Source organism: Mytilus galloprovincialis, chromosome 7 (genome assembly GCF_965363235.1).
Source record: "Mytilus galloprovincialis chromosome 7, xbMytGall1.hap1.1, whole genome shotgun sequence".
Taxonomy (NCBI): domain Eukaryota; kingdom Metazoa; phylum Mollusca; class Bivalvia; order Mytilida; family Mytilidae; genus Mytilus; species Mytilus galloprovincialis.
Window position 1 is genome coordinate 45,367,373 of NC_134844.1, and position 27,226 is coordinate 45,394,598.

General features: G+C 33.4%; 1 protein-coding gene across 2 annotated transcripts; it reads left to right on the forward strand.

Moving 5' to 3' along the window:
• The first annotated feature begins 353 nt into the window (after positions 1-353).
• Positions 354-25,398, forward strand: LOC143083101 (uncharacterized). 2 transcript variants are annotated; one of them, XM_076259334.1, is made up of 3 exons: positions 354-578; positions 20,857-20,896; positions 22,642-25,398. In XM_076259334.1, the coding sequence occupies exons 2-3, from the start codon at positions 20,863-20,865 to the stop codon at positions 25,239-25,241; spliced, it is 2,634 nt and encodes an 877-aa protein (XP_076115449.1). In that variant the 5' UTR covers positions 354-578; positions 20,857-20,862; the 3' UTR covers positions 25,242-25,398. The 2 variants fall into 2 exon arrangements, with proteins under 2 accessions (XP_076115449.1, XP_076115448.1); XM_076259333.1 differs by lacking the exon at positions 354-578 and adding an exon at positions 16,937-17,169.
• Positions 25,399-27,226: the final 1,828 nt, after the last annotated feature.

Here is a 27,226-nt window from a genome sequence, read left to right on the forward strand (position 1 = left end):
CATTTACAAAGCATGCATACAAACAATACATTATATATATAATATTTGAACTCTGAAAAGATGGTGTGTGATGATGTGAGTGGTAATACACAATATGCATGTATTTGCACTGCATAATGTGCTACATGTACATTGCACAATTCAATAGAAACCTCTTAGACTCTTTAATAAATTCATATACATTCTTTTCAATTCTTTACAGTTTATCTATATCATGTATATCAGGCAACTGTTTTTTTTATAATCAAAACTGTATTTATTACATATAAAGGGATGAGGTAAAACATCTATAAATATAAGAACTTTTTTACTGGTAAATGACAACCTGTATTGTGATCTATTATTCCAGAAAATGTACGAAAAAGTTTAACTGTTAACATGGTTAATGTTGTAAAAAAAATTGAGATGGAGAAATGGAAATTAATTGGTAAAATGTCCATGATGTGAGAGGATATATTGATATTACTCATTTAACATGGAGGAACAACCTTCAACATCAGGTAGCCTAAAACGATTAATACCACAAGAATTACAAGAGGAAATCGATGTGATAGCTGGGAAACTACCGCGAATAACAGGTATTTATGAGATCATCATTTATGTCATGAAGTTCACTATATATAACAACGCGTTAATGTTGTTCTTTAAAAGACAACGTACTTTAGAGTTTAGTATGGCGTTCATTATCACTGAAACAGTATATATATTTGTTTAGGGGCTAGCTGAAGGACGCCTCCAGGTGCGGGAATTTTTCGCTGCATTGAAGACCTGTTGGTGACCTTCTGCTGTTGTCTGTTCTATGGTCGGGCTGTTGTCTCTTTGATCCATTCCCCATTTCCATTCTCAGTCTTATTTTATCTAACGTTTTGAAATATTTTTAAAGTAAACAAACTGCCTTCCTGTGGTAACCATTTGTTCTCTTCTGCTTCCCGACTTGTTTATTGATTCTTATAAGACAGACAGCACATATAAACGCCAACAGAAAATAAAAACAAGCCAGTTTTACTTCTCGTACAGCTACATACATGTATACATGTATACATGTAGATGACATTAATTTGCACTTAATAATTCAAAGTGTGTTAACTTTGTTGATAGCATCTAATCATAAGGAATTGAAATAAAGGATACCTTAAATATCAAAAAAAGAAATTGACATTTAGAGTCGGTTAAAAACATAGCTTTGCATCAGTCGTTAAGCAGACATTATAGAAGAGATAATTTGAATGCAGTCATATTTATAATTTATTTGTTAATTGTGTTGTCTTACATCAGGCCGTTGACAAATTTCTTTACAATTTGTCCTATTAAAGCTTTATATATATTCTTAAGTGTAGAAGTGAAGAGTGAATTATGGATAATTCTAGAAGGTATATATTTATGTTATTCATAACATAATTCATAACATGCATCCAGTGCATCTTCTCAGATCGGTCTGTGTTGAATCCCTCATTGTGTGCTCCTCTGAATCTTTTGCAACACTCTTACATGATTTTGAGATAACATTTAATAGATCTAAAAAATAATGTACATATAAATATAAAGCCGATGAAGTTTTTCTATAATTTTGATATAATTTGTCCCAAAAGTAGTACAACACACTGTAAAAATTTCATTGAGAAAGCGCAGGTGCGATTGTTTTAATTTCCATTTATGTTCTAAAAGAAATGCACTACGAAATAATTGTGGTCTAGGACCAATTGGAGGACTTATTCTCATACTCTTTACACTGATTCTGGTGTAATACTATGAAACACAGATTACATGGGAGGCATTTATAACTTGGATATTTCTGGTTAAAGTAATAAAAATCAACAAAGCATGACTGCAGGGTCTTACATTAAATTGACAAATTAGTTACAGGTCAACTATTCTAATCACTTTATCCTATTTGAAATAATTTCCTTTCAAGTTTAATTTCTGAAATATATATGAAAAGTTAATAAAATGAAATATTAAACATTTATACAAAACATTCATTGATATTTGTTTTCATTTCTCTTGTAAGATGGGAAATTATTAAAACTTTCTTTCAAAATCAAGAAAGGCTAGCTTATATTTTTAAAGTTTTTATGTAGTAAGTTTTAACACATATTTAATGATAAAAGCAGCTAATACAGGAATTTAAAAAATGAATTGACATATTCTTCTTTTTTTTCACTCAAATTAAAAAAAATAACCAATCATATAATTCAGTAAATAACATGTCTTAATTTCTAATAATTATAATCATCTTATATAAACCTGTAATATTGTAATATTTTCTATTGTAAATGTTACAAATTTGACTGTCGTTTGATAACAGAAAACACATGAAATTACTATTGTAGTCAACAAGTCTACAGCCACTCCAAAGGTAATTATTTCAATAACAATCATGTTGTAAGAAGAAAAGACACCAAGGTTATAAACCATTAAGGGATTAAATAGAGGAATTACAACAAGATTCTTCCAATTTCCTCCCAAGATAAAGAGAGGGACGAGGGGTTGGCAAGATTTTTCATTTTCATTAAAGCAAGGGACTGATTATTCATTTTCACAACTATATTTATGATATTCGAAAACATACAATTTTTAAATGATTTGTTTATTATAAATAATACATGTATAGTCAAGTCATTTTGTACCATTTAATCAGAATTAATCATCATCCTCTGCAGAAATGAATCTTTTATATTCCCAACCGTGCACATGTATGTATTGAATACACACATAGTATTAAAGTTTGATTGTAACTAACCTCTTTTAAAAGTATTGGCCAACATATCTTGCCGATCGGAGCGAGGCAAAAATTTTTTAAAGGGTTTTGGAGCCACTAAAGGACTAAGAAGCTATAGAACAAATGATGCAAAATTATGCTTTCTGGGTGTTCCAAAGACCCTTTCATAATCTGAAAATTTAAGGTTTTTTTAAATATTTTTTTGACAATACTTTGGTCTCAAAGCAAAATGTATAAATTCAGTGTAAGACTAAAGTTTCTAGGGACAACATCAAAAAACCAATTTGCATGATAAAGCAAAATTGGAATACACATATAGTTAAGTCTGTGGCTGGTGTTTTGTTTTTAATTTAAACTCATGATCAAGTTCATAACAAAATTACTAGATTACAAAAGGAATGCAACACTAACAGAATACAGAAGGGCAATCAATGAACAAACGACAATTAAATAAGAAACATTGATCCCGAAAAATCAGGGCTACGTCTGAGGGTAAACAGAAATTGCTTCCTGCAAGGCACTTGCCGTGAACCCAATTTGATATGGAGACAACCGTTTGGTTTTGAAATTTCCTAATGAGGCATTTGCCTCAATGTACTGAGTTACGGCCCTGTTAAAATAAAAGTGAGGTAAGGTTTCCTGAGACAATAATATACCTCAAGTTTAATGAAACCAATTTCAAGTATATTTAAATAATATTTATACTTTTATCATTAAAAAAATTGGGAAGTGTTTCCCAATTTTTTTGGAGAAAAAAGATGGATTTATGAAGAATCTGGTGCCATCTCATACTTTGGATTAGACCTGCTGAGTTATTTATTTCCAAAACATTGCAAGTCAGGTAATTTATTTTCAAACTACCACAGAACAAACCATTTATTTTTGTGATTATCAAGGCTGAGTTATTTATTTTCAAAATACTCCCCCCACCCCCACCCCCCCATAAAATCAAATGGTCGTCCCCTTAGTAACATAAATATTAGACTCTTTAGCATAATATTCTGATACAAATTATTTATACTTAAAAACTAAAATGTAAATGTAGATGACATCTACTATAATGGTCTGGGTGGTGGATCCTTCATTTCTTTAATCTTTAATTCATTTTCATTTTGCTCATTATTCTATTCTAGGTTTTTGTGGGTCTTTTTTTAAAATTTTTTTGCTCAATTTAGCCCTTTGTTTAGCACATTCATGACATTAGGTTAACTATATTCAGCCAGTACTATACAACATCTGATAGGCTTATTATATAATTATCAAATAGATATCTTGTGTAAAATCTTAGAATAATTTATCCCAGGCATAGATTACCTTAGCCGTATTTGGCACAACTTTTTGGAATTTTGGATCCTCAATGCTCTTCAACTTTGTACTTGTTTGGCTTTATGAATATTTTGATATGAGCGTCACTGATGAGTCTTATGTAGACGAAACGCGCGTCTGGCGTACTAAATTATAATCCTGGTACCTTTGATAACTATATTCATGTTTTGTCGTCGGGTATTATCCGTTTCCGCTTATGAACGTTGGCCATTATGTTGTTGGGGTCCCTTCTCGTGATCAGCATGCGGAATCAGTATCACGGTCTCCTCCAGTGTTGTGTTCAATCTGTCGATCATGTTTCTTTAAATTGCATTTCTTTACTTAGTTCCAATTTCTTGTTCGTCAACTTTTACCCCATATGTTTAATCGCAAATTAGATGATCTTTGCATTGAAATTGATATTATTAATTGCAACTTAAAACACTTATTTGTTGGTGGGTAAATATGTTTTAATGCAGTTACAACTAATTTCACCAGAAAAACTGAACATGTTCACTTCAAAAAGATTTAATAAATGGACAGGAATAGAAAACTGTTCGCTTAAACCATAAAAGGGTTATACAATAATATGATTTATTTGTCTGCAGTTACTGATCTATTCACAAATTTATTTTCACCGAACAAAGACTCTTTTTATTGTTGATTCTTCTTGAAATCATTCCAGTGACATTTAATATAATTCCTAAAATTTTCAATGATTATTTAAAATCACTGGTCATTTTCAGCGATTATGTAATATTACTAAATTTGAATAATGCTTTAAGTAATAATGCAAAATCCCTACAAGATTGAGGATTCTACATAATTCCTAGCTGTATCAACTCACGCCAAGATATAAGTGTATGCTTGGTTCCATCTTGTATGAAAAAAGTCAACTAATTTGAGTTTTATTGCTATGCGGTATGGGCTTTGCTCATTTTTGAAACCTGTACGTTGATCTATAGCTGTTATTTTCTGTGTCATTTGGTCTCTTGTGGAGAGTTTCTCATTAGCAATCATACACTATCTTCTTTTTTTATATCTTGTGATTCAACCGATTAAATATATAACGAGTCATATCTGGGATTGCTAGACATATAGTTCCATTGCAGTTTCAATATTTACATAATACGTATAACACATCATGAATTGATGTAGTGGTAAAACATGTAGCAATTATACACAATTTATTAACCGATAATTAGTCCCCCACCAACAAATTCGAAGGGAACTTTATGTTGGCAATCTGTCTGTCTGTCTGTCGATCGTTTAGTCTTTTTTTTGTTTTCTTCGTGCTTAGATATATTGTACTTAAGTCTACCTAAGTGTATCCAAACGCAGGATATCAGCTTGCTCCCCTTACATTTGGCTCGAATTCACTGTCACCATCACTGTTGATTACTGTGCTACCTCCGATTGTGAAGTTGTAATCTACTTAGTAGTCATAAATCATAGGATGTTCTTTCCAATATTTATCTAGTCTTCGTTCCAATTTTTTAACGTTTTTGGCAGTTACAATTGTCTCAGGAAAACTGTTCCAGACTTCCACTACTCGTTTGGTAAAATAATACTTTCTAACATCCAGCCTACTCCTGTTCTTGACTAACTTCAAAGGATGCCCTCTTGTTGTTGAACCACTACTTAATGTGAAAATACCACTTGATGCCCTTTCATCATAGATGTTATTGAGAATCTTGTACGTCTCGATCATGTCGCCTCGTAGTCTACGATATCTAAGTGTTGGTAATTTCAGGAGTTTTAATCTGTCTTCGTATGATAGATCTTTCAAGTTTGGAAGCATTTTTGTAGCCAGTCTTTGTACGTTTTCAACTGAGTCAATAATTTTTCTTATAAGGACGTTAAACACTGCTGGCATACTCAAGATGGGGTCTAGCTAGTGCTATGAATAGTAAACAGAAACTCTAAGACTTGTAGTCTGAGTACTTAAATCACCTTCGAATTAGTCCTACTAGTTGATTGTCTTTGTTAACCTGTGTTTGTATATGCCTGTCAAATTTAAGCTTAGAATCTATGTTTACACCTACATCTTTCTCACATTCCACAGTTTCTAAAGTTGTTTCTGCACCATCATATGTTGGCATCTTGCATCTCCCATCTTGGTTCTTCGTTTGTTTCATGGATATTGACAGCACTTTGCATTTATCGGGTTGGAACCGTAACAGCCATTTCTCATTCCATCTGAACAACTTGTCTCTGCCTTGTTGAACTATGTCTATATCATTTGGAGTTTGTTTATCTCTATATAATTTATTATATATATATATATATATATATATATATATATATATATATATATATATATATATATATATATATATGGTCGTATATTGGTATCAAGTTGGCGTCGTCGTCTGCGTCGTCGTCGTCGTCGTCGGCGGCGGCGGCGTCCGAATACTTTTAGTTTTTGCTCTCTAACTTTAGTAAAAGTGAATAGAAATCTATGAAATTTTAACATAAGGGTTATAACCACAAAAGATAGGTTGGGATTGGTTTTGGGAGTTTTGGTCCCAACATTTTAAGAATTAGGGGCCAAAAAGGGCCCAAATAAGCATTTTCTTGGTTTGCGCACTATAACTTTAGTTTAAGTGAATAGAAATTTATGAAATTTTGACACAAGGTTTATGACCACAAAAGGAAGGTTGGGATTGATTTTGGGAGTTTTGGTTCCAACAGTTTAGGAATTAGGGGCCAAAAAAGGGCCCAAATAAGCATTATTCTTGGTTTTAGCACAATAACTCTAAAGGGTCCAAAATTAAACTTAGTTTGATTTTAACAAAAATTGAATCCTTGGGGTTCTTTGATATGCTGAATCTAAAAATGTACTTAGATTTTTGATAATGGGCCCAGTTTTCAAGTTGGTCCAAATCGGGGTCAAAAATTAAACTTTGTTTGATTTCATTAAAAATTGAATAATTGGGGTTCTTTGATATGCCAAATCTACCTGTGTATGTAGATTCTTAATTTTGCGTCCCGTTTTCAAATTGGTCTACATTAAAGTCCAAAGGGTCCAAAATTAAACTTAGTTTGATTTTAACAAACATTGAATTCTTGGGTTCTTTGGTATGCTGAATCTAAACATGAACTTAGATTTTTGATTATGGGCCCAGTTCTCAAGTTGGTCCAAATCAGGATCCAAAATTATTATATTAAGTATTGTGCAATAGCATGAAATTTTCAATTGCACAGTATTCAGCAATAGCAAGACATCTTCAATTGCACAGTATTGTGCAATATCAAAAAACTTTCAATTGCACAGTATTGCGCAATAGTAAGAAATCTTCAATTGCACAGTATTGTGCAATGGCAAGTATTTTCAATTGCACAGTATTGCGCAATAGCAAGAAATTTTCAATTAGAGTTATCTTTCTTTGTCCAGAATAGTAGTTGAATCAACTTAAATCATTGGTTTATACAATATACAATGTATATTACTTTTACTACCAACTGATAAATTAAAACAATCTTTACCATTCAGTGATAACAAGCACTTTTTTTACATTTTAATATTTTATGATGTATTTAAATAAGTAGTTATTGCTAGGGGCCATTAGAAATTTGAATTGAGATCAGTTTTAGAATAAGGGAAAGGATGTGAAAAAAAAAATTGGGGGGGGGGGGGTAAATTTTTCTCATTTCAGATTTCATAAATAAAAAGAAAATTTCTTCAATTTTTTTGAGAGGATTAATATTCAACAGCATAGTGAATTGCTCAAAGGCAAAACAAAAATTTTAAGTTCATTAGACCACATTCATTCTGTGTCAGAAACCTATGCTGTGTCAACTATTTAATCACAATCCAAATTTAGAGCTGAATGTTGTGTCCATACTTGCCCCAACCGTTCAGGGTTCAACCTCTGCGGTCGTATAAAGCTGCGCACTGCGGAGCATCTGGTTAACTATTTTCTTAAAATTTGTAAATTTTTAATAACATTTTCCACTGAAACTACTGGGCCAAGTTCATTATAGATAGAGACAATTGTAAGCAGCAAGAATGTTCGGTAAAGTAAGATGAACAAACACATCACCATCACTAAATCACAATTTTGTCATGAATCAATCTGCTTCCTTTGTTTAATATTCACATAGACCAAGGTGAGCGACACAGGCTCTTTAGAGCCTCTAGTTAAACAACGCTATTATCTGACCAATTTTCCAACCTTCTGGTACAATACCGGATGAACATGAACTATTGAAAATGATACAAAGTGGAATGTCAATTATGTCTGCAAGTTCATATAAAACTTAAGAATGTACCTGGTTAGACCCTGGTGACTTTGACGTATTTAAGTTTTTTAGTATTTGTTAATTTCGTTTGGGTTAAAGACTTCATCACTAGACGGTTCATCGTACTTCATATCTTTTAAAAAAGTTTCATCCTCATCGTCTTCTTTAGTGAATACACTTGTGACAAATTCGGCAAGTATTTCAGCCTTATCAGTATCATTGCTTGCAATAAACGTGTTGCCATCTCTTTTATCATGAAGTTCAGAAATACCACTTTTCGACTTTCTCTTTGAGTTAATATATGACCAAATATGATTTACAATTTGTCTTTGCTGATTCAACAATGTCTTTTTTTCACGGTTGATTTTGCCTTGTTCCTAGCTTTAGTATACTCCCTATAACTATCATTGTCTTTCTTATTTGAATACTTTTCCCATGCTCTATGTTTTTTTTCCTTATTACTCTTCTAGCTTCTACACTTAAAGGTTTTTTTTTATTATACTTCTTTTTCAATATTTTCTTTTTAGGAATATGGTTGTTCATTGCTATTTGTAATCTATTCATAAAAGCACTAACCTATCTTCAGTGTTTTTGTCTGCTAATAATTCTTCCCAATAAACATTTAAAACTTTTCCGACTTAGATAGTTCATGTTTAATATAACATGTATACTCAAATACTAAAGCGTTGTGATCACTATGCCCTACTGACTTTATATTGATTTGTTATTTGGTATAATTTTTTATCATGAAAAGTTACAAGATCAAGTTTGAATTGTGTTCAAGTCTTATAATTTTATGTAGAGTTATAGTCCTTAGAAAATTTACTTAAATAATCAGTTTTTCCGACGTAGTCGGTATTAGTTTCGGTTTGTGCCCTTTGAACTTAAGGACGCTTAACTATGGCAACAGAATACGCATGCTCGAAAATCCTTTCTGTGATTGGACAAAATGCTGTCATGGTGGGTGATTTGGTTGTGTTTGAAAAAAACGTCTCGTTTATTATATCGTGATGGAAAGCAAGTGAAAAACTATAAATATTTGAACTAGATCTTACAAAGATTTATATTTTTAAAATAATTGTTTCTCCAATAGCTCTTTGCATCCATGACAGCTGTTTATTTGGAACAATTATATAATTGTGAATGTAAACTTTGTTATACGAACGTACATGACTTTTAGAACGCACCTAAGCATGTGAGATTTCCGCGGGTTTTTTTGTAAATGTAAACAGAAAAATACGAGGACCGAGAATACTGAACGCAAACAGAGAAAACGTTATTTAAATGGTAAATCACTTATTTAAACATAATCGGAATATTCACAAAACAATTTGCAACGTTCTTTTGTTGGTAATTCATTGATTTTTAGATAGTTAGAGCATTGTTGTTCACAAGATGAAGGTAGTGAACGGGCGTTGCCACCAAGGACAAATTGTGTCAAACTATGCAGGTTTTCAGTGCACTGCAATCGCCTTTTATGCACTCATTACCGTATGTTCAGTAAATCCTGCGTTTTTCTTTACACCAGATACTATTGATTACTTTGTACAAAATAGTCACCAAATGTATCAGCAGCTAATATCACAATCAAACAACCCAACACCAAGATTTTTGGGACATTGGGAATTGCCCCATTATGTACAGCATCCTGAGGTCCTGCATCATAAAGTCATTGTGCTTCTGAAGGTTATCGAAATGATAGTTTTAAACATATACTCAAATTTAGATACGTCGTATATCTTTTTTAAAGATAGTTCTTTTATGGCTTGACCATTGAGTATAACCGACAATGTGTATTTATGGTTATAATATATGAAACGTCAAAAATAAGTAAGTGAACAGTTCATTGAACGCGATATAAAGCTGCAATTATAAATGTGAAATTTATAGTATATCACGGATAAAGAGAGCTTCCAGAAATGTGATCAATGGTTTGAAGGTATCAAATACAAAGTTATCTATGTAACTCACTCTGTTGTAAGCCACAAACTGTGTCCTAGCTGACATATATCCTTAAATGTTCTACAGTTCTATGATGGCCTTGCAATTCAGTTCAAGTTCGTGTAAGAGGGGAAACAGAAGCGATGATGACGATATTGTGATGTTCTTATACGGATTTAAGATGAATAATCCTCATAGGCCTAGAAAACATCACAAATTTAGAATATATTAGCAATCCAACACACTATTTGAATTATGGAACAAGGTAACAGAATACCCTCCGGCTGATGTCTATCTGATATCAATATTCCATAAATAAATCGCATATGATAAATAAATCAATAAAAAAATATAGGAAGATGCGGTGTGAGTGCCAATGAAACAACTCTCCATTCAAATAACAATTCCACTTTTGGTCGTGTGAGAAATGTCGGTAAACAACTTACGATTTATCACTTATGAGTTTCTAAGGTAATTCTATTCCACAGGAAACTGGTTTTGGCACAGTTTCTTGCCCATTAGAAGAAGGACGTCTCCGATGAGATCGCTATGATCTATCGTATGTTCTAATGTTGCTTTTGCGATTAAAGGAAATATTTTCACAAACGTTGCTTGACGACGATGACGGTCGAAGATTATCCTCTTGAACATACGACAAGAGTTAGTACTTGGTCCTCATCTGATTTGGAGAAATCTCTCATATTTGAAAGTATAAGAAGAAACCAAGCGTTTTGTCCTAACGTGCCATCCTGCCGATCTTGTCGCTCTATTTGTGAAGTGACGCCCTCGATGTTTGACTTTGTCGTAGTAATGTCCAACAAAAAGTGTTACCAAATGATAATGTCTAGATAGGATCACTGGTCCCTTCTCACAAAAATTCAAGTCAGATTTTAAGATAATGCTTCCTACTCGGAATAGTCTTTGCATTTTTAAAGGCAGATTGAGATTGGCAATCGGTCCTTTTTTCGGAATACGTTTTTGTTCGTGAATGCAACTATTTCTACTCCGTGAACGTCAGGTTTTGTTTATTGAAGAATGAAATTTTCTTTATTCATAGAAAATCGAACTTTCTATAGAAGTCACATATTTTGTTTTCGGTGACACGAGTGCTGTCCCTTTAGACAAATACATGAAAAGACCAGGTACTAGGTCCAGTACACGCAAGCAATAGTATGGAACGCGTTTTTGCAACCTTGACATTCAAATAAAGTTTTGGTAGTTATTCTCACTTAGCCTACGATAAGGAGCTCTTCCTTGACGGTTAATTATTTCTGGTCTTGAGGGAAGAAGCTAATCTGGTTCTATGATTGAAACGTTAGAAATCTTCGTGCCGACTTCAATTGGAACAGTTTGCTTGTCAATATATGTATTTCCAATTTTGACCCAACCAATTGCAAGTTTCAACTGTGGGGCAAATGGAGTTCTTGATGTTCTTATGCGTTATTCAAGGACGTGGTGTACCTCTATAATGTCTCTTACATTTAAAAAATGCATTTTGCACTTTTCATCTATCATTGGAATGCTTTCTCGGAGTTCTTTAAAATGGGGATTATGAATTGTGACTTCAGGAGTAGGGATTTCGCCCTGATTATAGGGAATGTTATTACATTAATTAATGTAGTCAGATCAAATTGTACGTTACCATGTACTTAGTTTTTTTAATAAATCTATTCATATTCCCGAAAGTAGCTACTCTGCCGGACCATGCTGTTAGAGTAGTTTACCGGTTTATCCCGTATGTCGAACAGACTGAAGAATTCAGGCTAAGTAAGACACTGATTGCTTAGATCGTCAATAATGGCGTACATCCGAACAATTTTGTCGGGCCTGTCCTTGTGGTACACATCCACAGGTATATGTTGGCATAACAGTTCTCATACTAATGATCTTTGTGGATCTCTGTGCAGTTGCACTCACAGAGGTTACCTTGATTTCAGTAGACTCTGTCTGCTTCCTGTCGTAGATTGTGCCAGAAGAACTAAATTAAGAGTGTTAGTGCGGTTGCACCCTAGCTAGTTATGTGTACTGCGATGGTATGTCGTTAACTTCCACACTTATTACAACTGATACTCGCGTTACAGTCGCGATGCTTTATATTATGCAAATTGCAAAAACTGTTTTATTGACTACCGTCTCCAGGTTGATGTTCAACTGCCGACCTATGGATGTTGCCCTTTGAATACGTCTGAGGTCAGAACTTTGGCGCTGCACATTTTATATTTGGTGCGACTTTTGATAAACAGATGGTCGTTCTTAATTTTGCCAATTTCCCTGATGAAGGCAGATGATTCTTAAAAAGGTACAAAGGCAACTTCGTATTTAGACTTGTATTGTGTAGCCCTATTATTAATTTTTTCTCGGAGTTGGTTTTGTAATTTTTCAAAATTGGATTTATCCCAGACGAAGAGTCGAAATAAACAAGCAATCATCCCACTTTGGATTTTCTTTGTGATATTCTATTTTTAAGATAATATCTGACAAATCGCAAAAAAGTGTCTTGTCTTTGTTCGTCAATGTAGGGAAGTTTACGAGACGACCCCAACATTTCTGGAGCAAGATATTGGTCGTCCAGTCTTTCCCATAGTCTCCGTATACCACTTGTATGGTTGTTGGCATTTAAAAACACTCGTATGCTAATGACATGTCAAGCAAACTCTGGCCCAAGCTACTTGTTAAAGTTAATTTGATCTATCTGTTCCGAGTCTAAATTCTGCAATTTGTCTGTGGCGTTTATAAAGCTGGCTTTCCGTGTATGGAAGGATTCTGCCCAGCCGTTAAAGCTTATTTATTGGAAGAACAGCAGGTTCTTTCGTAGGAGAAATCTAGTTATCCCCGATAAAGGGTTGCTTTGTTACTGGGGTGCAACGGGGATTTCTTCTGAAAGACCCTGTTGTAGATGTTCAGCAAGGTTCTCCTCTAAAACGCCTTGTTTTTGTATGGCAGTACTGCTCCAAGATCTGGAAATAAAGTAACTTCTAGTGTCTAAGAACCAGTAGGCAACACAGCAGGTGTTTGTGATAGCTCAAACTTGACACGAGTTTGATTTTTGATTTTTTGTTCTTTTTAAGGCCCGTTACGGTACGGTAGTTGGTACATGGCTTTTATTGGTGAAATCTTGCACGTGTTCAATAAGGTGTTCCTTTTGTTGAGGAATATCGTATAACGTTCGGCTGTCGCCATATTCTAGGGCACGGACCTCGGCTTCTGGACTGCTACCTCTCTTTTTGCTGCGAAATTGTTAATAGCAACCTTAAATTCGGATTTATATTACACCGCACATTTCCTTTTAATTTTTGATTTCTTAAAACAGCCCCCTGTTCTTTTTGAGCTTGCTTATGAGCTCCTCCTTTTTAATTCCAGCTTTCGGGTGAGTGGCATTATCAATATGACGTGTGGCCTAAGTTTCTTGTTCTGCCTCGGCTTTTCATTGGTCATATTTTTAGGTCACCTGGCCCGAAGAGCCAAGTGAGCTTTTCTCATCATTTTCATCCGTCGTCCGTCGTCGTCGTCGTCCGGCGTCGTCTGTTAACTTTTACAAAAATCGAACATAGGGGTAAAATGTAGATTTGGCTTATAACTCTGAAACCAAAGCATTTAGAGCAAATCTGACACGAAGTAAAATTGTTCATCAGGTCAAGATCTATGTGCCCTGAAATTTTCAGATGAATCGGACAACCCGTTGTTGGGTTTCTGCCCATGAATTGGTATTTTAAGGAAATTTTGCCGTTTTTGGTTATTATCTTGAATACTATTATAGATAGAGAAACTGTAAACAGCAATAATGTTCAGAAAAGTAAGATCTACAAATAAGTTAACATGATAAAAATGGTCAGTTGACCCCTTAAGGCAGTTATTGCCCTTTATAGTCATTTTTTACCAAAAATTTTCTCCTCTGAAACTACTGGGCCAGATTTTACCAAACTTAGCCACAATCATCATTGGAGTATCTAGTTTAAAAAATGTTTCCGGTGACCCGGCCAACCACCCAAGATGGCCGCCATGGCTAAAAATAGAACATAGGGGTAAATTGTAGATTTTGGCTTATAACTCTGAAACCAACGCATTTAGAGCAAATCTGTTAAAAGTTAAATTATTTATCTAGTCAATATTTATCTGCTCTGAAATTTTCAGATGAATTGGACAATGGGTTGTTGGGTTGCTGCCCCACAATTTGTAATTTTTTAAGAAATTTTGCTGTTATTGGTTATTATCTTGAATATTAGTATAGATAAAGATAAACTGTCAACAGCAATAATGTTCAGCAAAGTAAGATCTACAAATAAGTCAACATGACCTAAATGGTCAGTTGACCCCCTCAAAGAGAAGTGGCCCTTTATAATACATTTTTAACAATTTTAATTAATTTTATAAATTTTTGTAAATTTTTACAAACTATTTTCCTCTGTGTAACTAAAGGGCCAAGTTTATTAAAGATAGAGAAAATTGTAAGTAACAAGAATGTTCAGTAAAGTAAGATCTACAAACACATCACCATCATCAAAACACATTATTTTGTCATGAATCCATCTGTGTCCTTTGTTTAATACATGTATGCACATAGACCAAGGTGAGCGACACAGGCTCTTAAGAGCCTCTAGTTAAATCAACTGTTTACATAACTTTTAAATTTTTGAAATACTAAGAGTTTTCTACCTGAGGAATAGATTACCTTACCTGTATTTGGTAAAACTTTTACGAATTTTGGTGCTCAGTGGTCTTCAATTTCGTACTTTATTTGGCCTTTTTTCTTTTTAGAATTCGAGCGTCACTGATGAGTCTTTTGTAGACGAACCGTTGTCTGGCGTAGATTCAACATTTAATTCCGATATCTATGATGAGTTTATTGTTCAATTATAATAAATATATTTCAGGTTGGGGACTATGTTTTACCGTAGAAAGTCTCAGAAGCGTCTTTATTATATGATTGGTTGCGTAAGAAATAATTCATTGGGTTTGAATTTCTACTGATTTTACCACGGATTGGCCCTTTATGCTAAATATTTTACCACGAGAGACAGTGATTTTGGTCGAAGAGCTCTAGCTTTATAGGTGAAGGCAAATATTTGCCGTTCCCATAAACAAACGCGCTTTTATATCGACGGAAAAGAACAGAGCAAACTAAAATAGTGACTACTTACCTTAACGTGTTTGGATAGGTTTAGATGAATGTGAATGATAATTGCACCTATATGTCTTATACGAATAAAAATGGCTTATAACACATTTTAACATCGTTCGTTTGCGTTTCCTTTTTGCGATTGTTTTCGGTTTCTCAAGAGTGTAATTTCCCGAAAATGCTTATATTCTTACGTCATCGTTCTTTGACGTCGGTAGCTCAATCATAAAAAAACAATATGACGTGGACGTTCAATCGGAGCAGCCAACACATTATATTCAAATTTACCACGGATCAAAAAGAGGGACGAAAGATACCAGAGGGAGAGTCAAACTTATAGATAGAAAATAAACTGACAACGCCATTGCTAAAAATAATAAGAAAAACAAACAATAATAGTACAGAAGACACAACATAGAACACAAAAGACAAAATCAATGTGAACTCAAAACCTTTGAACAACGTAATGTTAGAATGTCGTTAAACCTTCAGTGGAAAATATTTCATACGTGTTCAGGACGAGATAATTTATTATTTTATTTAAAAGACAAAACGATCATTACATTTCATCAAAGTCCAAAATTGATATGATTTGAGTAATAATAAAAAGCAATTATACTATTTCAATCATATTTTTTTTTATAGCAAATACAATAGATTTAGATGATAACCAGAATCATTGGCTGATTGTTGGAATATGTCTTCATATCGTTGTTTCTCGTGCACTGAGGAAATATATTGTTCCAATTTTGTCAGTACTATATAATGATTTAACTTGCTATCAGATGATAGATACGCAAACATATCCAACACATTTAAAACGATATGGACCGACAAACACCCCCCTGAATTACGAAGCTGTCAAAAACAACAAAACAACGTATGGTAATCAAATAGCAAAGTACGACTACAAAATCAAGAATGTTGTAGATTTATCAAAGTTATTTCTACAGACACACATGGTACACTGTACAGGTTTTGATGACACATGCGATTCCTCTGCTTTGTTGGGATTGATCATCAACATTGACAAGTTCGCTCCAGTTGTTAAGTCAGATGCTGAAGATACGTACATAAACTGTGTAAACTGATATCTTACCTTGTTTTGGCCCCCTTTTTGTAAAAACAATGATCTTAGATTTAAGTTACTTCGTGTAACTTATAGCCGAGAGAAACTACATTTACAAAGTGCTTTTGAACAATGGACCAGATGCTTAAAAAACTATAAGAAATATTGAAACTATATAATTCGTAATGATGAGAAATAATCTTAAAAGTAAACAAAAAAGCAAATGATTGAAATGCTGTAATATCGGTGACAAAAATAACATAACATAAAACATTTAGTGTGTACGACAAGTTTAACATTTTGTTTTTGTTTCATTATTATCTGATGAAGATGTCTGAACAATAGTCAATACATTTCCAATGAACAAAGAAAAAAGAACCTATTTTATTTCACATTTACAATTTGTTTAAGAAAGTCATTGTCACATGATAACCAAACACAAAAAAGTACATTCGTTCATTTTGGTTATAGATAACAAGAAAAATGCAGTGACCAATTATGATCAATGTAACACAATTACACGCCCTTAATTCTCAACAACTTCACTGTCTTTCTCTTTGAATACAAAAAAAAAACATGTAATTTATATTTTCTTTCACGCCAGGTACGCAAAAAAATAAGGAATCCATGGACTCATTGTAATTTCACTGAGTGGGATGCTGTAAAGTATTCCGATTCATTCCAGCTAATGGAGAGGCTAGTTAAGGACCTCTGCCTGATTCCCATCGAAGAACATCAAACAATTCGGGAAATAAAAAAAAATGGAAATAAATGGTAATAAATTGATAATTGCAAGTTTTTGATTGAACATGAATTTTAGTTTGCAAGAATATCAATAATGTGGTCATTTGTATAAATTTATGCTTACAAAACTTTGAATTTTTTCGAAAAACTAAGGATTTTCTTATCCCAGGCATAGATTACCATAGCATTATTTGGCACACCTTTTTTGGAATTTTGGATCATAATGCTGTTCAACTTTGTACTTGTTTGGCTTTATAAATATTTTGATATGAGCGTCACTGATGAGTCTTATGTAGACGAAGCGCACCTGGCGTACTAAATTATAATCCTGGTACTTTTGATAACCTTTAGGAACAGATAAAACGTGTAAAAAGGTTTATGAATTCTTCTCATTATTGTTTTATTTCACCTCCAAGCTTGTATTTTTAGGTCGAGATTTTTTGAGTGGTACAACTGTTGGTCTAGAATTAGTCAATGATATTTTTCAACAAACACATGCTTTAGCTAAAAATACAAAACTGGTGGCAATTGGAACAGATCATAATTCTATGAGAATTGAACATACACTAGAGAATGTTGATAAAATTCCTTTTTGAAATAATCTGCACTAATCCCCCTATCATTCATGTTGATGTTAGTTAATATGCCTTGACTGTCAAATATAAGAAGTTAAAATCAATGCCATGTTACTTTAAGGATATACATTGACAGTATATATGACGATTTTATAAAATGAAGCATCTATTACACGTGTATTTAACATGAATTTGCAACAAGCAACACATGCACAATAACGAATATGCAGTTTTTATTATAGCAATGTTGTATTAAATTTGAAGAATACACGTTTCTGTTTTGATGAACCCAAATTATTATTTAGGTATGGTATCTTTTTTCCAATATGAAAGTAAGGACATATGGTGTGATTGCCAACGGGACGACATAAATATCAAAGATCAAATACATATGTCTTAAACTTTAACTCACTCCCTACACGGCCTCCAATGATTTTGCATTAAAGTTTATGATTTTATTTATTATCCAGAATTTTGATCAATCTATCGTTGGAAACTTAAAGGGTATCTTTTTATGATAACATATAAACACCTTTAATTTTGCCATAAGTGTAGTAAAACCAAGAAAATAATCTATTTGGTAGTAGAATCTCGAAGAAATCAAAGTTTAATTAACATTTAAAAGAAAAATCACAAAAATACCGAACTCCGAGGAAATTCAAAACGGAAAGCACATCAAACGAATGAATAATAAGTGTCATATTCCTAACTTGGAACAGGGATTTTATGATGTAGAGAATTGTGAATTAAACGTGGTTCGATAGCTAGCCAAACCTGTCATTTGTATGGCAGTCGCAAAAAATTCCATTAGATTGACAACGATGTGAGAACAAAAAAACAATCATAAATAATAGGTAAAAATGTCAAAATAGGGGTACAACAGTCAACATTATGTTAATATATAATTGTGCTTTATAAGTGCGTTAGTCCTTCAACATGAGACTGTGCATCGTCGAAGTGATCTGATCCATATGACTATGTATGTATATTGTTCCAAACATCCTTTAAAACCAAGAGGTTATACACTTTAAGATAAAAAGATATTTTTTCATTGAAAAAAAAATTGAAAATTTGATCATTATACAGGTCAAACAAGATGTTAAAAACGGTGAACATGAATTTGACAGCTAGTGTCCCTTTTAAAGTAGGCAACCTCTTACCAAACAAAGCAGTTAATAGCAATGTTTACTTCAGCTACATGTAACACATTAATTTCCTAAATAGAAAGTGAGGTATAAATGCATTTGAACAACTTTCATTTCTTATTTAATTGGCATGCACATTTCAATGTGCAACATAATAATTTCTTTTAAGGTATTCAGAAAAACAGAGTGCTCTTTTAGTAGATCATCTGTGAAGCATTAATTGAACATTAATTTTACATATTAAAGATGGTACATGTCCATTCAGAATATACATGATTAAAAGGGTGATTTTATTACAAAATATTCATACAATTGCGATAAGTAAAAAATGTTATTAATTCCAGTTTTTACACTCAACGTCTCCTCAGCGGTTGCAAAGTAATTTTTCTAAATCAATCATGTTTTGTATCAGGATAACACCGTCACAACAATATTGTTAATAGTCTTAGGTGTTAAAAGACAATGTCAGTTACACTGTTCAAACAAATTATTACACATTCGTGACTTTTGTCACGCCCTCATGAATGGGCAAACATTCTATCAAATACCTTCAGAAAACTACCATTAAAATTATTTTACACTCTAGTAACTTAGCGAAAACAACAAAATACAATTTATTTTGCGTTGCCATGGCAGACAGATTCATACCATAAATAATTCCCATATACTGAAATGCCATGAAATCGACGACAGAAAGACATTTGAAGCACTAACGTTTGTACTTGTCTGGCTTTCTAACTATTTTGATCTGAGCGTCACTGATGAGTGTTATGTAGACGAAACACGCGTCTGGCTTATTAAATGATAATCCTATTACCTTTGATAACTATTAGCTAATGTCTAAAACACAAAATCAGAGAGTTCAAAACAGAACTCAAAACGTGCCCAAAAGAATTGACAAACCTGTCCGACTATTAGGGCGTAAAGGTGGGAAGGGTATATGCACGGTAGAATGCGAAATAAAATTGGCATTTCATGATGAACGAACAATTAAATATTTCTTGCACGTTGATCGTATTACCGATTTCAAGAAACACAGTGAATAACGAATCCTTTTTCACGGCTGCACGTGAAATAAAAATTCCAAAACACGTTTCACGAAAAAATAACCCTGTACCACCCTCGACTATCATTTAGGCGTTTGTTGCAATTAGTTATTATCGTCGTCGGTGACACATCTATTGATAAGGAAAAAACCAGGGTTTGAGTGCTTACCATAATTATGATAAAAACTGTAAAAAACGACATCAATAGTTAAATTTTTGAACTGGAATTAGGAAATGAATAAAATTTATGTTTTATATACATTTATTTTACAAAAAAATTGAAAATGGAAACAAAAAGAATATTCTTGTGTTGCGCTTTTTCTGTCCGTCAGTATATATGAATGAAGTGTAACATTTTCAATAATACATTTGTAATACTTGTATTAAGCAAATGGTGCTCAATGTCTGCGTCAATTTAACAGCCCCATAGTAAGTGTTCTATAGTTTTGTTTTTCCTTACGAAATGTACATAATTACAATGTACAATGTAAAAAGTAAAGGATTGGTATTTAAAATATGGGGTATAATAAGGTATTGCAACCAATAGTACTTAGTGCATTCTCAAACTAAGTAACCCAATTATTTATTTTATTTGTTCCTTCAACTTTTTGGCATCATTTGAAACAAATCGGAAACAACGTTTTTCGTAAATTAGGTCAACACTATACCATTTGTGTATACGTTGGTAAAGAAAAGAATCGAAACATCAAAAAGTGTCTATGAATGTTTCAACAGGGCTCAAAATTTTCAATGGACTTCTTAAAAAAATAATAACCCTTTGAGCATGACTTGTCCTTATATTTTATTATTTTTAATGATGCAAAGTAATCAACTTTACTGTACATATATTAAGGTGAACGACAGAGGGTCTTACTGCCTCTAGATTAATCTTTCATTGTGAGAGTAACATAATTTAGAACACATTTTATAGTTATTAATGTTCATTTACAGAAGTTGATGGCTAAAGAAGAAAAACATAATACACTACTCGGTAAGTTATATTACTAAGATTAAATGTATTCTTTGCAATATAGGATATGAGTAAGCAATACAACTTTGATTATACCCCTCTTTAAAACAAAATTTGAGGTATACGGTTTTACCTCTGTCTGTCCGTCCATCCATCCGTCCGTGCGTCCATCCGGCAGTCACTCCGTCAGCCCGTAAGTCCTTCCCATGGATATTTTTCGTTGCATCTTTCTCAGGAACTACATTTCAAGGATTTCTGAAATTTGGTTTCAGGTTTTATATAAGTCAGTTATACTGTTTGGTGCGTTTTCAAATCCATCGCTCTACAACTTCCTGTTTACTGTAACCATAATAAGTTAAAAAAATCAATAAGCGTATATTGTCAATTAGACGGAAGCGGTATTTTCTTGTAACGACAAAATGTATTTAATAATTAGATAACGAATTGGAAAAAGTTAAATATCAAAAATACCGTAATCCGAGGAATATTCTAAACGGAATTCCCTAAGCAAATTGCAAAACCAAAAGCTCAAACACATCAAACATTGTCAAACGAATGGAAAACTGTCATATTCCTGACTTGGTACAGGCATCCTTTCTTGTTTAAAATTGTGGATTAAACCTCTCACTAATATGACAGTCGCAAAAAACGTCGCGTGAACAAAACAAACAGACATAATAGATGAAAAATGGCAAAAATAGGAGCATTGCAGTCAACATTTTGTTATTATCTTAATCAATATAAAAACAAACAAATATGTGAACAAAGAAAAATGAAAAATAAAGATTGAAGATAAAGCAAGTTAGCAAAAACGAAAGACAAAAATATAAATTTACCATAGCACATTTACACAATGACGGTATATTTAAGTACCGAACCACGTCGAATGGATATTACCAAAAAATAGATTAAATAGAATCTATACTTCAAGACCATCGTGTATTATTTGTGAAGTTGATACTGAATATGTATCAACAAGGTCTTCCGATGAACCTTTTAGATAAAAGGACGAGACACCCTTTGTCATTCCAATAGTTCATCAACTTTCTGCTCAGACATTGGTGACAAAGTATGAGAAGGAGCTGCTATATTTTGTAACAACTATGCGTGCATGACAATATATCAAAACCTGCCCTTAGAAGAGCTCCTATCAACTTAAAATTTAACTGATGGGTCTTTAGTAGACATAAAGCGTGTCTTGCTTACTCACATTTTAGCCTGGTGTCTATGATATGTTTCATCCTTGACCGAATCGCACAAGACACTAAAACTAGTTCAACATAGCTCTATATTGTACACACTGAAACCTCGATTTAGTCGTCGAATAAATCTTACTACACACAGTTATACACCAATAAATTCGATAGAATGAATGATGATCGGGATAAATGTTACAAAGCATAGGAATGTTTCCAGTTGACAGAACAACGTTTAGCAGAAATCCCAATGTAAACTTTGTAGCTTTATCATAATATATATTTTTTTTGGCATTTAAAGGAAATTTTCGTTATGATTTGTAGCAACTTTACAAGCTCCAATAGCAGTGTATAAATGATGCATCTTGTATTATGAAACGACCCAATTTGTTGATACAATCGTTTTGTTTTCAAAAAGAGCTGCACTTGAGACGTTGATACACATTTAGAAGAAATTATAACATGTATAAATGGTTTAAATTTATGGAACAAAATGATATGAAAAACGCGTGAATTAACAACATCACATTTATTTTGAAAATATCAAACAATCCTCTTTGCTATTTGTAGATTCACAGAAAGACGACATCGAGTTTTGGAAAGAACAGGAAGAAAAGTTCGTTGATACACAAGTGGTAAACGTCTTTTCAAAACTTCTCGAATCAGAACAAAGCGTCTTAATGGTAGGAGAACCTGGGATCGGTAAGAGCATGTTGTTGCATAATGTTGCCTTGAAACTACAGAAGACAATTGATTATAATATAATTCCATGTACCGGTATCCATGATATACTGCAACACCATGAAAAAGACAAAAGACAAATGTTCGTTCTGGATGATATTTGTGGAACATTAACAGTCAGTATGTCTGCTATTGAACAGTGGATTAATAATGAGGACAAGCTTAAACGAATTCTAAAAAAGGGTTGTACAAAAATAGCAGCAGCTTGTCGATTAGATATTTACAAAGATGCAAAATTTCAAGAATCATTTACAATTTTTGAATCAAATATCTTCAATTTGTCTGTATTATATTCACGGGAGGACAAATTAACGATATGTAAAAACTACCTTTCTGATACTAATATTCAGCTGTTGAAAAGTACAAATGTAGAGTTTACACCTCTGATGTGCTATCTTTATCATGTTTATTCAAAAAACAAAAAATTTAATCTAACTGAATTTTTACACTGTCCCTTCGAAAAATACACAGAGGAATGGAACAAGTTAAAAGGACTTGATTCTTACAAATATTGCTCTTTATTTTTATTAGTTATTTATAATGGCATTATAAAGGAGTCATTATTTGAAATGTTTAATGAAAATAATACTAAAAGCAAATCGGTTTTGAAATATATTTTTGAAACCTGCGGAATTGATCGCGGTACTTCTAGAGGAAGAATCAAAACAGTTTTAGACAGTATGATTGGAACATACGTAATGAAATCAAGAAGCGAATATAAAGTGATACATGATCAAATGTTTGATTTCATGTGTTGTTATTTCGGTAACAAAGATACAATGGTCAGATGTTTCATACGTTTTTCAGACATACGAGTTTTCAATGAACGAACACAACTACAATCTGTAAATGAACAATATGGAAAATTTACTATAATGATATCAAAGGAGCATGAAAAGGAATATTTTGAGAGAATAACAAAAGATGTAAAACTTGGAAAGATGAATCAATGTTTCTATAATACACAAATGAAGTATGAAGTATATAGAACGTTATTCCTCAAAATATTAGAGTCAATAGATGAGAAAATACTTATTGCACAACTGTATCAGAGAAAAAAACCGTCATTAAACCTGACATATGGATATGATTCTATTGAGACAAGTAAATATCAAGATTATTCAGATGATGACGATGAAAAGTATTTGATAGAAGGACCTTTTATTATATCATGTTTACAGGGATATCATGACATATTTCAATACTTTCTTTCGAAAAAAGTTGATATTGAGAATTGTTATTTGATACATACACCTCTGACAGCTGCATGTAAAGGAGGAAATGAACAGATAGTACAGATACTTGTAAAGAGAGGATGTGATGTACACCAGGTTGATGGAATGAGGCAGACACCTCTAACAACTGCTTGCGGTGCAGATAATGTGAAGATAGTACAGTTACTTATAGACAAAGGAAGTGATGTTAACCAATTTGATTGTGAGGGGGAAACACCTCTAGCAGCTGCTTGTAAAAGAGGAAATGAGACGATAGTACAGTTACTTATAGAGAAAGGAAGTAAAGTAAACGAGGTTGATGGTACACGTCTTACACTTCTGACAGCTGCTTGTGAAGGAGGCAATGAACACATAGTAGAGATACTTTTAAAGAAAGGATGTGATGTAGATCAGGTTGATGGAATGAGGCAGACACCTCTGATAACTGCTTGTAAAAGAAGAAATGAGACAATAGTACAGTTACTTATAGAGAAAGGAAGTAAAGTAAACCAGGTTGGTGGTACACGTCTTACACCTCTGACAGCTGCTTGTGATAAACAGAATGAACAGATAGTACAGCTACTTACAGAAAAAGGATGTGACGTTAATCAGGTTGATTATATAGAGCAGGTCCCTCTGCTTACTGCTTGCAATGAAAGAAATGAGCAATTAGTACAATTACTTATAGACAAAGGAAGTGAGATAAACCTAGCAAATGGTATGGGACAGACACCTCTGACAACCGCTTGTAGTACAGGGAACGTTAGGTTAGTGCAATTTCTAATAAAGAAAGGAAGTAATATTGAGCAGGTTGATGGTATTGGGCAGACACCTCTGACAATTGCTTGTAAGGATGGAAACCAGGAACTAGTAGAGCTACTTATAGACGAAAAATGTGAGATCAACCGTGTTGATGGTCTGGGACAGACACCTTTAATAGCTGCGTGTAGAAAAGGAAATAAAAATATAGTACAACTACTTATAAACAAAGGAAGTGATGAAAATCAGGTTGATCGCATTGGACAAACACCTCTTACAATTGCTTGTAATGAAGGAAATGAGAAGATAGTACAGCTTCTTTTAGACAAAGGAAGTGATGTTAACCAGATAGTTCGTAAGTTGAAGACTCCTCTCTCAGCCGCTTGTAATATAGGCAAAGTAAGTGACGTTAACCAGGTTGATGGTATGTGGCTGACACCCCTAACCGCTGCATGAAAGGCAGGAAATGAAAAGATAGTACAGTTACTTATAGAAAAAGGAAGTAATGTAAACCAGGCTGATGGACAGACGCAGACACCTTTGACAATTGCTTGTGAGGGAGGAAATGAGAAGATAGTACAGTTATTATTAGAAAACGGAAGTGATGCTAACCAGGTGGGTAGTACGGGACTGACACCTCTTAGTACTGCTTGTTGTAGAGCAAGCGAGAAAATAGTACAGTTACTTGTAGACAAAGTGAATCATAAAAACCAAAGGAAGTGATGTTAACCAGATGTACGGCACAGGAGAGACACCTCTGACATGTGCTTGTCAGGGAGAAAATGAGAACATAGTACAAATACTTATAGACAAAGGTAGTGATGTAAACAAGGTTGGTGATATGGGGCTGACACCTTTGACAGCGGCTTGTAAAAGTGGAAATGTGAAGATAGTACAGTTACTTATAGACAACGGGAGTAATGTTAACAAGGTTGATAGTTTGGGAAAAACACCTCTGACAACGTCTTGTAGTAAAAAAAGTGATAGAACAGTTCTTGACAAAGAACGTTACTTGAACCTGGTTAATGGTATTAGCCTGGCAGCTTTGGGGGTTGTGTTGGGGTTAACACAGATAATCATACAAACAGCATGTGAAAAACAAATTTATGACATTAAACAGACATCACTGACAGCTTTTAATAAAAGAAATCAAAAGATAGTAGAAATACTTATAGAAAAAGGAGGTGATATTAATCAGATTGATCGTACTGGACTGACACCTTTAACAGCGGCTTGTATGGGAGGAAATGCAAAGATAGTAGAGTTACTTATAGACAGCGGAAGTGATGTTAACCAGGTTGATCGTATGGGGCAGACACCTCTTACAGTCGCTTGTAGTGCAGACAATGGAAAGATAGTACAGTTACTTATAGAGAAAGGAAGTGTCGTTAACCAGGAAGACGATATGGAGAAGACACCTCTGACAGCCGCTTGTAGTGAAGACAGTGAGAAAAAAGTACAGTTACTTAGAGAGAAAGGAAGTGACGTTAACCAGGAAGACGATATGGAGAAGACAACTCTGACAGCCGCTTGTAATGAAGACAATGAGAAGATAGTACAGTTACCGAAAGACAACGGCAGTTATATCAACTATGTTGGTGGTAAAGTAGAGACACCTCTGTTAGCTGCATGTAAAGTTGAAAATGAAAAGATAGTACAATAACCGTTTGACAAAACTTGTGATATTAATAAGTCTCATGGTAATGGAGATACATCTCTGTCTATTTCTCGTATGGTAGAAGATGAGACGATTATAAAATTACTCATATGCAAAAGAAGTACTGATAATCAGGTGGTTTACGACACGCATTATTTTTAAGGACCATTTTTAAGGGATAGTTAACCTGGCTAATGATAGCATCAACCGTAACAATTGTTTATAAAGTAATATTTAAGAGGACACCACAGTTACACAGCATATAAAGGATTTGGTAAATTATTACAAAGAATTATAAATAAGAACAGAAATTACCATGGGTGACTACAATATAGAGATGGAAAAGTCCTATGGTATCATGTGTTAAATATAATAAAGGAAGTGTTTCTATTGCTACCCTCAAGCGGTTTGTTTAAAGACGAACAAATGAACGAACACACGAACGGATGAATGGACGGACGAACGGCCGCATAGACCAGAAAACATGCCCATAAGAGGAAAAAACCTCGGGAATTAAATACTTAAAAAGCATATTCATTCAAATAATTCTATATTTTGGTACCGTCTTACTTGTTTTATATTTCATAACTCGTGTTTATAATTCACAACTCGTTTGCTATATGCCCTTGTCTGTAAATGAACGTAACCTTTGTATTATTGGTAAATGATACCGTCAGGAATTTTGGTATCTCAAATGACTTAAAACCTTAACCAAACTCTTCTGTAGATATACATATTTGGTTTTGACGGAGATGTTATTTACCGTGTCCGGGAATTAAAAAAC